This window comes from Aulonocara sp. 'chitande type north' Nkhata Bay, linkage group LG22 (assembly GCF_057382095.1).
Source record: "Aulonocara sp. 'chitande type north' Nkhata Bay isolate Kocher_YH1m ecotype deep benthic linkage group LG22, A_spYH_male_GT1.1, whole genome shotgun sequence".
NCBI lineage: Eukaryota > Metazoa > Chordata > Actinopteri > Cichliformes > Cichlidae > Aulonocara > Aulonocara sp. 'chitande type north' Nkhata Bay.
The window spans coordinates 36,757,738-36,773,228 of NC_141364.1; the positions used below are offsets into that span (position 1 = coordinate 36,757,738).

The following is a 15,491-nucleotide window of genomic DNA, read 5'->3' on the forward strand; positions in this document are numbered from 1 at the left end:
GTGTGTGTGTGTTGCTCTGGTGTGTGTGTGTTGCTCTGGTGTGTGTTTGTTGCTCTGGTGTGTTTGTTGCTCTGGTGTGTGTGTTGCTCTGGTGTGTTTGTTGCTCTGGTGTGTTTGTTGCTCTGGTGTGTGTGTGTTGCTCTGGTGTGTTTGTTGCTCTGGTGTGTTTGTTGCTCTGGTGTGCTTGTTGCTCTGGTGTGTTTGTTGGTCTGGTGTGTTTGTTGCTCTGGTGTGCGTGTTGCTCTGGTGTGTTTGTTGCTCTGGTGTGTGTGTGTTGCTCTGGTGTGTGTGTGTTGCTCTGGTGTGTGTTTGTTGCTCTGGTGTGTTTGTTGCTCTGGTGTGTTTGTTGCTCTGGTGTGCTTGTTGCTCTGGTGTTTGTGTTGGTCTGGTGTGTTTGTTGCTCTGGTGTGCGTGTTGCTCTGGTGTGTTTGTTGCTCTGGTGTGTGTGTTGCTCTGGTGTGTGTTAACACAATCTTTCTAGCAGATTCAGCCCAAGGTCAGCAGTTACATCTCAGACTTCACAGGCCTGAGTTAGCATGTGAAATATTAAAGTTCATGATAGCACAATGAGGAAAAAGACACACGTGGCTTGTTTGGAGGGACTTTCAGGGAAGGTGCTTCGACAAGCTATTAAATCATGGGGTGTACTTAGTTTTTCAAAGAACTTTATAGGACAGAATTTCAGGCAGTAGTCCCAGAACACTGCAAGTGTCAAGAAAGCTATAATAACCTTGATATCAGAGGCGTTCTCCAGCATGGCCTGTCTGGAAGACATCTCAGCCTGGGAAATGGAGAAATCTCCTTCCAGTGCATTCTGAGCACGGACACTGGCCACCTGACGCTCATACTCCATCTGAAAGGAACGGCGCACACATGGACGCACAACCACACAAATGAGAACAACAGCAAGGCACAAAATATGCTAATTACATCAGGACCACAGAGATTATACCCGTGATGCCATAGCAGCCTATGGTGCCTACAAAAATGTGTACAATCCTGCAGGGCTGCTCTTATGTTTTCATTTCACACTGACAGCATAAACAGTGACGATGAAGGCTTCTGACTCTGAAAGGCAGTTGCACTATATAGGCCTTCACACGCATATGAACTTAGTGACATCTCATTCTGGGTGTGGTCCTGTTGGCTTCATCAGCTGATGGCCTCCAGCTCGACTTGGAACGGCCCACTTGGGCACTCCACCCTTTCAAGTGGAGGAGTTTAAGTAACTCGGGGTCTTGTTCACGAGTGACGGGAGAAGGGAGCGGGAGGTCGACAGACGGATCGATGACCGAGTATACAGCCATTTACTTTCATGCCAGTTTTAACTGCTTTTCGTTTTTAAATAAGACTCAGCTATTTTCATAGGTTTGGTAGTTCTCTTAACATTCTGACACAACAGCATGGAGAGTAATTACCTGTTTTTTCTTCTTCTTCTTCTCCTTTTTGGTGAGATTAGCATACAGGTCATCTTCTGGCTTCTTGGCCTGCTCTGCGATGACATCCTCTGCACTCTGAGGGTAATAGTCAGAAAAGGTTTATTCACTGAGCAAAGCAGAGAAGACAGGACAACACCTTTGGAGAAAGACTTACCATTGTGGTGTCACCTATGTCACTACCCTCCTCTTCCACATCTTCATCCATGCTACGTGGTCTCTGAGCACTTTTTTCTTTCTACGTGGACAGATTAAAAACCCATCATTAGAGAAAAAGCACACCAACTCCATCATTATCCAACAGGTGGCATTCCTCTTGTGCTGTTGTCCAACTTCTTCGTGTTCCAGTGACTCTAAGACTTTAAAATAGAAATTGACTGGTATTTGTTTGGTTCTAGGTGTTGCACCTCTTAATGTTTGTAATGGTTCACGGTTGCTGCCAAGAAACTCGCATTGACAGGTATGGATGTGAGCAGGACTCACCTTGGACTGAACTTCAGCCTTCTTGGTCTTCTTTGTAGGTTTCTCTTCAACATCCTCCTCATCAGACCCTGACTGACAGTAAAAGAATCAGAAACTGCTGTTTGGTAAAGTGGAAAATGTCTGCAGACCAACATTACAGACGAGACACATTAAGTGTCCAGCAGCAGACCGAAGGAAATCTGATGCAAGCATGCATTTTTTAAAAAGACAACACTGAGTCAGTCGCTGGAATAAAGAAGTCAGAGATGTTGACCAGCCTTCTCTTAATAGTACAAAGGTTTTACATTCTGTATGTGCGCTGTTATGTTATCAAAAAGAAAAAAATCAGAAACTGAATATCAGCAGCACGGTGGTGAGCACTGTTGCTGCACAGCAAGAAGGTCCTGAGTTCAATTCCACCATCGGGGTCTTTCTGTGTGGAGTTTGCATGTTCTCCTCGTGTCTGCGTGGGTTCTCTCCGGGTACTCCGGCTTCCTCCCCCCCATCCAAAGACATGCACTTAGTGGGGATAGGTTAATTGATTCATCTACATTGCCCATGGGTGTGAATGCGGGAGTGAAACAAACTACCAACCCACGACTTCACGCGACTTCACGTAACCAAGCAAACCACACATTTTCTAAAAGCCGAGATCTCACAGATTCCAAAACTGCAAGTTTCGGCACGCTCCAGCCAAGATTCACTGAGACGACCACAAAAGAAGACCACAAACATGTTTCCCCGTTTGATAAACAATAACATGAAATCATGGATATAAACACAGTCTATCTGAAGCAGGAAGAACACAGCTTATGTTGTGATTTTAATGCTTTTTTATGCAGACTGTAGCAGACTGCTGGATGTACCAACAGATGGCTTATGTGTCTCTATTGCATTGTCATTAACTTTTGTCTCTTCCATTGTTTGAGTTTTGTCCTTGTGTTTCCATGCTCTCCTTCTTTCTCTTCTCCTTCCTGCACCACCAGCTTCTTTTGTTTGGTTTCTTGCTAGAGATGGCACGATACCACTTTTTTATGTCCGATACCGATACCGATATCATAAATTTGGATATCTGCCGATACCGATATGAATCCGATATAGTGTTTTTTAATCAACAAAACTGTTTTTTAAATATCTTGCTGCATTTTGTATAAGTTCATACTCAAGTTTAAAACAACAACTACACTAAAGCTATTCTGTTATACCTGTATGCAAAAAAAAATATTTCATAGTTCAGCAATACTGATCAATCTAATAAACTTAAACCTACACCATCCTCCCTATTCTGGTATTTTAAAGAGTACTTAGCATAAATATTAAGCAACCTAACTAATAGGGTTCCAACTCCCAGCAACAACAAAAATAAATAAATAAAAAATAGGGAACCACCCCTCACGCTCCACCTCATGATGCTTAATCGCCGTAATCAACCTTAATTTGATGCAGTGTGAAAAAAAATGCACAGAAATCAATTATTTTTCAAGAAATATTAAATAGATTCAACATCTTTCTTCAACAGAATTGCAGACTGCACAGATGGTACCTTCCCAAAGGAAAAAGTACTATAGCTTACTAGGGTATATATATTAGACTTAATAGTTACTATATACAATAATGGACTTCTATTCATTTTGCATCAAATTAAAACTTTGGGTGTCAGATAATTATTTATTAAAAGCTAGACATTTTAAATGAGAATAAGAAAGAAAAGTATGTCTTTGTGCCCCCTTTTCCCTGTTAATGCCCTATCGGCCCCCCTGGCTAAACTTTGCTAGATCCGCCCCTGCACAGTTACCAGCCGTCAGCTACGTCGAAAAAGATCCTGGTGTAGAAAGTAATATTAAATAAATTCTAACAACAGCTGATCAAGCTTAAACGTGCTTCTGTTGTTCAGCCGCTGGTTTCCTCTTTCTGGTGCAAAGTGGGCCAAAAGCAAACTAGAGACACGGACTCGCGACAGAAAAGCCGATCAGCTGATCGTTAAGCAGTTTCATGATTGAAGTAGCAGCAGGAGAGGCAGTCGCTTGTTAAGCTTAACGCAGGAATGCTTTACAAACATTCAGAGATGGACTTACACACTTGCTTTACTTCTCTCGGGGATAACTTTGTCGGAGATGAAATGCCGGGTTGCTAGCGAAGCTCCAAATGCTATCCAGACCACCGACAGGTCCGGCATGCCACAGCTGCTCTATCACGTGATGCATACTGCTCCGACGTGCTAACTTTCTGAGGTGAGTTACGGCGTGTTGCAAGTTTTGTGAGGTGCTTTCGTGATATTTAATGGATCGGATTAAATTTTTTATTTTTCTCCGATATCCGATCCAGTAATTTAGGTCAGTATCGGACCGATACCGATACGTAATATCGGATCGGTCCATCTCTATTTCTTGCTAGAAAGGAGTTTTTCCTGTGCTTGCTCACAGGTCTGATTGTTAATGCTCCAAGGTTCTTCTCTTATATTCTAAAGCCCCTTGAGGCAAGTGTTGTCTGTCTGCATTGGTAACATATATATATTTATAGAATTAAATGCCTGCACTCAGATAAAGCTACCACATTATGGTCACAGCCATACTGGCAGGAATATTAACTGTTAACACTCTTAACCCACATGAAATGGAGTACTCCACCTTTTCTGCAAGTTTTTCATCTTCATCCAAATCACTTTCCTCATCCTCATCACTCTGTCCTTGGCTAAGAGCAGCAAAGATGTTCCCACCCTGAAAGAGACCAGAGATGCTTTACAGAGTCGGCGTGTGAATGTTGCTGATGGCGGAGGTCAAGCAGAGTGTTTGTGAGTGCTGACAAACCTTTTTCTTACTTCCTTTACTGGAGACAGTGACTGTGGAAGCAAAAGATAAGTACATTGAAACAGCGTCATACACTTTATGAGGAAAAAGAATGATATTGTTTTAGAAATATACCTGAATCCTCATCACTTGCTTCCACTGAGAGTTTTGACAGTGTCAACATGACATTTTCATCATCTGCATCGTCACCTTTTCCTTTCCGCCGATCTTTCTTTTTTTTCTGAGGCTTGAAAAAAATTCAAATGTTACAAGTAGTCAGAATCTTAAAGACACTGTTTCTGGTGCTTTATTTAGAATTCAAGACCAGTTTGAGCTTAGTGACACAGGTTCTTTTTCAGCAGGGCTGTTTAACCTACAGGCAGGAAGATGGATTGCTCCATCACATGCTTTTGAATGAGCTGGAATTCAATGTGAAAAAGGGTGGAGGGGGGCAAACAAAAAAACAGCCTACGCGATACAATTTCCAATTCTGGTAAGATGTTCCTGTCTTTTTGCCCGTGTTAAGTTACAGAAAGTGAATGCTGTTCTTTTCAGTGTTTTAGTTGAACACCTACATGTCATGTTGATTACCTGTTTTCCATGCATGTCTTTCACAGGCACCACGTCCACCTTTTCTGTGGCAAGTTCCTCAAAAAACTGGAGAAAAACACATCCAATGAGACATGCTGTCTAAAAAACAATAATGTTATATGTTATATTAAACATGTACTCACAGACTTTTTCCCCTTTTTATCTTTCTTCCCCTTTTTGACAGTTTTTTCTGTTGAAAGAAAAGCGATTTGAAATTTTACAGAAACACAACTGGGCATCACTGATGTAGGAAATTCTGTGTATAAAGCTAGAATAGTAACTGTCATAACCTAGTAGAATGGAAGAGGGAATTTACCAACAGTGTGAGCAAGTGCACGTCAGTGCGACAAAAGCTGTACTACAAAGGTAGAAGCACTACGGGGTTGGCTGGCTTTATGCATGTTTGTTTGTGCTGATTTCAGAAGCACAAACTTTGAAAAGAAACACGTGAAAACAAATGAATCACACAACCACGACTGACTAAGGACTACAGGAAATGGCGACACATTTAGGGCTAACAAAACATGTCTTGTTTTGCACCTTGTGTGCCGCTGAGAGGTGCTGAGCTGGAAAGAGCTGAGCTTTCCGTCTGGTCTTCAGTATTCCTGCCAACTTAAAATAACACAGTGGAAGGAGTTGGAGAATATTTACACCCCAAAAACCCAAACAAAAACACAGTCTAGCTTCTCTGGATGTCTTAAGTTACATTTCTCAATGATCAGAGTGGTTTTCAGCATTTAAGGTTTTTAAATCACATTTCCAGAGTGAGATCACTCCATAACATCTACAGTGAGCACAAAACCTGCACAAGGGTCTGCAGATGGAAATGAGCCCAAGGCTATAACCTGGCATATTTACATTTGTTAAAATGTTCATTAATATGCATTGTCCCTTTTCCTAAGTAAATTCCTGTCTTTATTCAACAGTGCACACACCACAGAGCACACAGATTACTTCTTTTTTAATTTGTAATGTTGGATCTTAAACACTGACTACAACTTCAGTCAGTTTTAAACATCGTTTTTTAACACTGTCCCATGTGTCAGTCAGTGTATTTTCTTTTGCAGGGACAGTTAGTCGCCCACAGGTGGCAGTGACTCTGCTTTGATAAATACTTGCAACCAAACAGCATGTAGTTTAATTTACGCTGCAGTGGTTTCACAGCAGGGCGATTTCACGTTTATACAGTAGAAGAGTTTCTAAAACTCAGCCCTCCTCTAGCTAAATACTCCAAAATCACTTGAGCTGTCCGATTTACCCAGATATAACTCTGCAAAACACCCGTCTCAATCTACAGCCGTCCCTCGTTATCACGGTAGCTACGTTCTAAAAATAACCCGCGATAGGTGAAATCTGTGAAATAGCCAGCTTTATTTTTTACAATTATTGTAGATGTTTTAAGGCTGGAAAACCCCTCACTACACACTTTATACACTTTTCTCTCACCCGCAGGCGCCTTTGATGGTGCGAAATCGACATTGTTGTGTTTGTTGGGGAGAAAACGTACAAACAGTACAGCACTTTAGAGTCACACTGCCATCGAAAAATCATTATTTAAATGATCAGCATCTGTGCTCAGAAATGTACTTTTTTTATAGTCGATTCTACAGAACCATTCACTCCTTTCAGAGCAGTAGGATCCGTAGATGAATGATGGTGGGCTTGTCGTCTGTTTTAACAATAGTTTCTCAACAGTAGGCTGGAAATTACACAGCCAAATCTGCTGGGAAACACACTGGCATTGCTATACCAATCTTACCACTGACAACTTGCAGTTATCTTATATGCACACCTAGAAACCAATTCAGAACAACCTTAACATAAATGACTGTGGGAAGAAACCCTATGCAGGTACAATGAACATGCCATCTCTATTTATATAAAGACCTTCAGGAAGGCTTAGACCACAGGATTTACTATATGCTGTCAAATCAGTTGTATTTAAGTACAAATCCAAACGCAATGCCTTTCAGGCAGTTTACCATACTGAAGGCCTTACACATGTTAAATCTAGATCCTAGGTACTTCGTAATTGCAAATCCTCTAAAATGCTGCAACATGGATCCTTATATATATATATATATATATATATATATATATATATATATATATATATATATATATATGTGTGTGTGTGTGTGTGTGTGTGTGTTAGCTAGTACAGTTTATTCGGACCACTTGGTAAGGCTCAGCGACATATCTGTCGTTCATTAAATATCAGTTTCTACTTTTTTCTTTTACTATTCTCCCTTTATGTTACACGGGTTATTACGGGTTATTACTAACAGTGTGGCATTAGCTTAGGAAATGGGTGCGTGGTGTAATAGCTTAAAGCATGTTGTTTGCTGATCCATCGTTTGGCATCAGGTTGTTTCCCTAAACCTGTACTGTACCATCACCAACATGAGCTTGAGTCGACCGGTGCTGAGCCTCTGCGTGACCATATTTAAGCTAAACAGCGATTTGGTAAAAGTTGGGCTTCAACAGATCAGACAATACTCAGGATTCATGACAGTTGCGCTTATTTATGAGATAGCGACTGTTGGCAGCGTGCAGTTTTAAATGAAGACTGTGAGTTTTCGGTATTGTTTCTGTTTATATTCTCTTTATCTGTGCTACTTATCGTTAACTTAGCTGTAATGCTACTTAGCCTACTGGCTAGCTTCTCACGCGTCTCTCACCAGATGCCGGAGTTGCTTCATCGTCCACCCACTCTGCTTCTTCTTTCACCTTTTTGGGCATTTTATTATTTTAACTACAATTTTCTGAAATTACAGCTGCTAAAAATTTGGTTTGTTTCTCTTCTTTTTTTAAGCCAGTAGGCTTTCACAGCCCCACACACATGTGACACAGCGACCTGATGACGTGAAGAAGTCGGATCGCCAACAACGTTAAAATTCTTCTTCTTCGCCAAATGAGTCAGGTGCCACCTCACTTTACCGCCACCATTGTGTTGGATGACCGCGTTCAGAATATTTCTTTAAATACAACCGTGTTTGTTTATCTGACTACGGAATCAGTTTCACTTGTAATTTTACATTAGGCTGTTTTATTTGCAGATAAGCACATCTGAAGAATAAAGAATACAAATATGATATACCCGGGTTTAAGTAATGAAATGAATTGAAAGGAGGGTTTCCTGTTCCAGAAAGAGAATTAACTTTAACTCTGAGTCAGCTGCCGTGGTAACAATCACTGTGATCTGCTCGCTAACAGGTTTTCTTTAACAAACTCTGAATTTCTCACTGACCTTTGCCCTCCTGCTGCCCCTGAACCAGCTGACTGACACACCGATTCCTTTCCTCACTCATAAAGGAGCCAATTAATTTGTACAAGTTTACAGTTTTACAAAAACTGAAATTCAGATTTATGTTAGTTTGCTATTTTGTGTAATTAACTTGAATGTTTTTACAGCCACTCAGTCGTAAATATGTAATTGAGACAGCGTTTACATTTATTTATCAGCTCAGAATAAAATCAATAGTCTCCATCTTGACTCCATCTGGACAGTGATGCTCTGAGACTGTTAGCTTCCATGCACTGCAAACATTTATGGCCTAGTGTATGTTACACATTTATGAATGATAAGTCATCTGTCACCTTGAATCTTGGAGATGATCTGAATATTTGAGTGAAGATGAGGCTGAAATGACTTTAAGATTAAACACTTAACTAAATCTACTCAAAGTAACATGAAATGCAGCTGACAGTCAGTGTTCTGACTACATTAATGTTGAATTGTGTTCATAGGTTGAACTTCAGTCATTTAATGACAAAACAACATTTTGGTGGTGTCTGAAATTCAGAATCTGAGCCTCGACATATTTTTCATTTTTGGCATATGTGCATATGACCTGAATGATATAACAGTGGGTTGAGTCACAATGTTCATCAGTGTGACAGCCGGGGGGGAAAGCTGTTTGTGGCGTCTGGTTTTAGTAAAGCGCTCTGTAGAGCCTCCCTGAAGGCTGCAGTTTGAACAGTTTTTATCTGGGATGTGAGGGGTCTGCAGAGATGTTTTCTGCCTGCTTCCTGGACCTTTACAGGTCCCGGATGAAGAAAAGATCAGCATCAATCAGCCTCTCTGCACACCTGATAGTCTGCTGCAGTCTGGCCCTGTCCTGCTTCATGACTGAGCTGAGCCAGACAATGACTGATGTACATAGGACAGACTGGATGATGGCAGTGTAGAAGATGACCAGCAGCTCCTGTGGCAGGTTGAACTTCCTTAGTTGCTGCAGGAGGTACAACCTCTGTCGGGTCTGCTGAGCGGGTTCAGCTCCAGGTGGTTCTGACTGCACCGTCTTATTGTTATATATCAGACCAATGACGGTGGTGTCATCCATGGACTTCAGGATTTTCACAGATGGTTCTCCTGAGGTGCAGTCATTAGTGTAGAGCAGGGGTCCCCAATCCCAGTCCACGAGGGCCGGTGTCCCTGCAGGTTTTAGATGTGTGCTTGATCCATCACAGCTGATGTAAATGGCTAAATGACCTCCTCAACATGTCTTGAAGTTCTCCAGAGGCCTGGTAATGAACTAATCATGTGATTCAGATGTGTTGACCCAGGGTGAGATCTAAAACCTGCAGGGACAGCGGCCCTCGGGGCCTGGGATTGGGGACCCCTGGTATAGAGGGAGATCCTGCAGACCCTTGTCGATAAATTACTGACTCTTAGACTGAGCTCTTCTCTTTGTAACTGGGTTCTGGACCTACTGACCAACAGGCCGCAGTCTGTGAGGATCCACAATGTCTCCTCATCCTCCATAGTCCTGAGCACTGGCTCCCCTCAGGACTGTGTGCTGAGTCCCCTCCTGTTCATGCTGCTTACATATGACTGCTCGCCTAATCACCCTGGCTGTCATATTGTAAATTTTGCAGACGACACAGCTGTGGTGGGATGCATCACAAACAACGACGAGGCCAGCTACAGGAAGGAGGTGGAACAATCGAAGGACTGGTGCAGGAAAAACAAGCTGGATGAGATAGGTGGATGATGTCTGCGATCATGGTGTTAAAGGCTGAGCTGAAATTCGTGAACAGGGTCCTGGTGTACATCCCAGGTTGTCGAGGTGATGTAGGATGTAGTGCAGTCCTACAATGACTGCATCTTTGGCCAACCCGTTTGCCTGTTTGGTAAACTGCGCAGGGTCTAACGAGGGCTCTGTGATGTCCTTCAGGTGGCTCAACACCAGGCTTTCAAAGGCTTTTATGACCACAGACATCAGGGCAAAGGGCCGGTAGTCATTGAATCCTAGGATGGTGGACTTCTTTGGGACCAGGATGATGGTGGAGGCACTTCATATAGCTCCAAAGATCTGTTAAAGATATGAGTTAAGATTGGGGCCAGTTGGCTGGCACAGACTTTCAGACACACAGTTGGGTCCTGGAGCAGACACACATCCTACTAACAGATTTTTAGTGCAGCTCACGCTCATTTTCAAGTACATTTCACGAAAAAGACACATACACACACTCAACACTCTCAACACTCTCTCTCTATTGCTATCTCTCGTTCACACTCACACCACCACTTTCATATTTTTGTGTTCCAGGTGCTGTATGTTTGCTTTTTTCTTACAGGTGCAGCAGGTGGCGATACATTATGTATTTCTGTTTGTACTCTATCCTATAATTACAGTGGGATGCAAACATTTAGGCAGCCTTGTTAGTAGTCATTATTTGCCTGTATAAATCGTTGGTTGTTACAATAAAAAATGTCAGTTAAATATATCATATAGGAGACACACACAGTGATATTTGAGAAGTGAAATGAAGTTTATTGGATTTACAGAAAGTGTGCAATAATTGTTTAAACAAAATCAGGCAGGTGCATAAATTTGGGCAGAGATTTAAGCCGTCTGTTTCCACAGTTAGGAACATATTGAGAAAAAGACCACAGGCTCAGTTCAAGTTAAGGCTCGAAGTGACAGACCGAGAAAAATCTCGGAGAGACAGAAGCAACGGTGAGAACAGTCACAGTCGACCCACAGACCAGCACCAAAGACCTGCAACATCATCTTGCAGCAGATGGAGTCGCTGTGCATCGTTCAACCATTCGGCGCACTTTACACAAGGAGATGCTGTATGTGAGAGTGATGCAGAGGAAGCCTTTGCTCCGCCCACAGCACAAACGGAGCCGCTTGAGGTTTGCTGAAGCACATTTGGACAAACCAGCTTCATTCTGGAATAAGGTGCTGTGGACTGATGAAACTAACATTGAGTTATTTGGGCATAACAAGGGGTGTTATGCATGGAGGAAACAGAACACAGCAAGAACAACACCTGCTGCCTCCAGGAAAATATGGTGGTGGATCCATCATGCTGTGGGGCTGTGTGGCCAGTGCAGGGACTGGGAATCCTGTCAAAGTTGAGGGACACATGGATTCCACTCAGTATCAGCAGATTCTGGAGAATCAGAGACAAAGCTGAAGCTGCGCCGGGGCTGGATCTTTCAACAAGACAACGACCGAGACACTGCTCAAAATCCACTAAAGCTTTCATGCAGAGGAACAAGAACAACGTTCTGGAACGTTCATCTCAGCCCAGACCTGAATATTATTGAACATCTGTGCTGTGAGTTAGAGAGAGCTGACCATGCTCGGAAGCCATCAAACCTGAATGAACGAGAGATGTTTTGTAGAGGAAATGGTCCAAAATACCTTCAGCCACAATCCAGACTCTCATCGGGACCTACAGGAAGCGTTTAGAGGCTGGAGTTTCTGCAGACGGCGGATCTACTAAATATTGATTTCATTTCTTTTTTTGTGGTGCCCAAATTTATGCACCTGCCTGATTTTGTTTAAACAATTAAAACTTCATTTCACTTCTCAAATATCACTGTGTGTGTCTCCTATATGATGTATTTAACTGACATTTTTATTGTCACAACCAACGATTTATACAGGCAAATAATGACTATTAACAAGGCTGCCCAAACATTTGCATCCCGCTGTATATTTTTCTCTATTTTCTCCTCCCTTCATTTTTTCTTCTGCCTGTCCCGCCTTAGACATTGTCATACTATACTACATATAATGTAATAGCTGAAATAACACAAATAGAAATGAATAAATAAACAGATAAAAGAAAAACATACATGTGGATAAGTCTTCATGCATCCTCTGCCAGAAACTTTGTACAGGCATACAATTTAGGGCCAGAACGGTTGATTTACTCCAGTTAGCATACTGGAGTATACTGGAGTTTGCTAACTGGATGAGAACTTATCTGTGAGTGTGTTCGTCTTCAGAAGAGAGATTTGTGTGTTCCATAGGAAAAGTAATACATCATCAGCATATCGGTTTATGTTATGGTCTATATTTTCAGTTAATTTCCTTTACTATCTACATTTTTGGCAGATTGCTCCTGCTAGTGGTTTGATTTAAAAAAAAAAAGTGAGGGGGGAAGCAGACAGCCCTGTCTTGTGCCCCTCTGTAGATTGAAGCTTTGGGAAATAAGATCATTAGTCGTAGCCGATGCGTTTAGAGAGCTGTATAGTGTTTTGATCCAATTTATGAAGAATGAACCAAATCCAAAATTAATTAAAATAAGGTACAGCCATGGTGTGGTGTTTTGGTCATGATAAAGCTGCCTGGTGACGTAAAACCATGATGCCAGGTAGGGAGCCTCCTTGGATTAACTTTCGGATCAGGAACAGGACCTTATGTCGCTCCAGGATCTCTTTAGGAAACTCACTGTTCACCTTGAAGTCTGCTCCTCTCGGCTCCCCTCTTCACCGGCTCCTTCTGTTCAAAATGGTCTATTGTTTGCCTGACTCTCTGAGGGCAGTGTTTCTGACAGTGACTGTTAAATGGTAATGGTAAAAGGACTGGTTCTTATTTAGCGCTTTTCTACTCTTCTGAGCACTCAAAGCGCTTTACACAACTTGTGCATTCACCCATTCTCACCCATTCGCACAAGCACATTGATCTAAGTGCTTTCTAAGTAACATTCACACACATTCATACTCCGATGGATGCATCGGAGAGCAATTTGGGGTTAATATCTTGCCCAAGGATATTTGGCATGCAGACTAGGGGAAGACAGGAATCAAACGACCAACCTTCCGATCAGTAGATAACCTGCTCTACCACCTGCTGTTGGCTGGACTCCTCAGACTCACGTGGTGCCTGAAAATCTTTATGCAGGATTTCCAGGAGGGCTAGGTGTGTGCAAAGCTGGACAGTTCTTTCTCTATGGATGTCAGAATGTCCACCATATTGCTGTTTTATAGAGAAGCTGTTTTGAGGAAGGCATTTCTTTGCTACAAGAGTTAGTAGGGAACTTCTTATCTGGTTTCCCCATAACAACATACTTGAAACATTTGTCAATATACTGTCGTAAACTGTCCAGGTCTTCCTTGTGGTTCTTCACAATGGTGAAGATGCTTTGAATCTAAGTATAATCCCTATTTTTGTAACTTTAAAAGCTGTCATGGAATAAACTGGCAGAGAAAATTAGTGGTGTAAATGTTTCAGTGGTGCACCTTGTTCAGTGCTGCTGAGATTCTTGCTGCACTGCCTGTTACAACAGCATAGTTCTCCTCACTTACCTGTCAACCTGGTGTTTTTCTCCATGTCAGTTATCTGGTCAGTGAGCTGGTTTTGAGCCTCTGACACGCAGGTTTGTGGTGGGATGTAAACACTGACCAGAATGAATGAGGAGAACTCCCTTGGCGAAGTTTGCAATTTAAAAGAAAAGCCTGTAGGGGAGGGCTACATGACTTTCCTAACACTGTGACATCAATACACCAGCCTTTATTGATGTAGGAGCAGTTTCCACCTTGTCTTACTGAAATATACTGTGACTGACACTGAAGTATCCAAAATCTGTAAAAGTTCAGACATTTGTGATATGTTTGCCTTTTATAATAAAACTGTACACCTATTAGACCTAAAAAGCTCCCCTGACTGTCAGGTAGCCATCATCAGTAAAGGCTGATATTAGATTCAATTATAAACGCTGACAATGGGAACATCAAAGCTGAGGTTTTCTATCTTTAACAGTTTTTATCCATTGATAGCAGAAATAATGGAGTTCTTTATTATTATTATTGGAATTATAAAAAAATTAAATGGGCAAAAACTTTTTTAATTATTATTATTGTTGTTGTTGTTGTTGTTGTTATTATCATCATCATCATAAAAAGGCTTGAGGACAGATCCACGCTGGAGTCTGGAGGTAACTGACATCACAGTGTCTGATCTCTTCCTCCAGATTTTTTCACTTTCTGTCACCTACCTCTGGTCCCTCTCAGATTACAGCTCAATAATTAGATTTAAATTCAAATGTAAAATTAGGATTCATATTAGTGAATCATAGGAATCATACAACATATTAGTATTGGCAATGGCTTTCTTTCTCTGCTCGGGGATGCTCTTAATTTAGAGGTGACTGAACTAAGTCTGATCAGCTAAAATCAAAACTCCCAAACATCCAGCCAGCTGTTCTGTTATTCTGGTTAGATCTTAGCTGATCTAAGAGTTATTCAGAGTTTATTTTTAAACTCAGAATTTGATGAACATGTTTTCTGGAATAAGGCCTTGTCCTCTACTGTCCTGTGAACCTGTTCAGGGACTCCTGGTATCAAGCGGCCACCAACACACATATATGTAGAACTGAGGTCTTGTTGTTGTTCTTGTTCCTTTTTTTTTTTTTTTTTTGAAAAAAACAACAACAAAAAAAACAAACTACTTTTCCTGGGTTTATTGGAGAGCAGTAAACCAGCTTAAATGAGCATTACCTCCACCTACTGGACTGGAGTCTTGACAGGAAAAGTCGAGCAAAGCCTTCTGCGACAATGTATTGCTGCCATTTATTAAGAAATGTTTAGTTAAAACACATTTTTTTACGTTATAAATGTCTTTTGAATGTGAGCTTCCACTTAGATGATGGGAGGAATGCTGTGTAGCAAAACTATTATACAAGCCACTGTGTCACATATAATGATAAAGAGATTTTAACAATTTAAAAAATGAAATATAACTATAGTTATATGTTTTACAGTTATAAATATAACTGTAAAAATACTGATATCGATTTTAAGAGCGGGTGTACTCGCGGCCTTCTACCAGTGCTTTCTACAGTCATACATTTTTTTAGATTCAGAAACTAAAACGTCACATGATGTGGAAGCTACTTGTGTTTTAAACACTTTTTTATAAGTCAGAGAGAAAAACAAACCACAAACAAGAGGAATTTTCTTTAGTTAACG

At 41.4% G+C, this 15,491-nt stretch overlaps 1 protein-coding gene across 2 annotated transcripts in view; it reads right to left on the reverse strand.

Annotated features, from left to right (window-relative positions):
• abcf1 (ATP-binding cassette, sub-family F (GCN20), member 1) overlaps positions 1-8,189 on the reverse strand; it is a 20,696-nt gene extending 12,507 nt beyond the window's left edge. The window contains exons 1-11 of one of the 2 annotated variants that reach the window (XM_086281086.1): positions 7,957-8,189; positions 5,816-5,887; positions 5,419-5,465; positions 5,276-5,341; positions 4,820-4,931; positions 4,706-4,737; positions 4,526-4,615; positions 1,920-1,991; positions 1,594-1,674; positions 1,419-1,514; positions 731-853 (exon numbers count right to left, since the gene is read on the reverse strand). In XM_086281086.1, the coding sequence (XP_086137212.1) occupies positions 731-853; positions 1,419-1,514; positions 1,594-1,674; positions 1,920-1,991; positions 4,526-4,615; positions 4,706-4,737; positions 4,820-4,931; positions 5,276-5,341; positions 5,419-5,465; positions 5,816-5,887; positions 7,957-8,017 (852 nt within the window). In that variant the 5' untranslated portion in view covers positions 8,018-8,189. The remainder of the gene's footprint in view (positions 1-730; positions 854-1,418; positions 1,515-1,593; positions 1,675-1,919; positions 1,992-4,525; positions 4,616-4,705; positions 4,738-4,819; positions 4,932-5,275; positions 5,342-5,418; positions 5,466-5,815; positions 5,888-7,956) is intronic. The other variant, XM_086281087.1, reaches the window with a different exon arrangement.
• Positions 8,190-15,491: the final 7,302 nt, after the last annotated feature.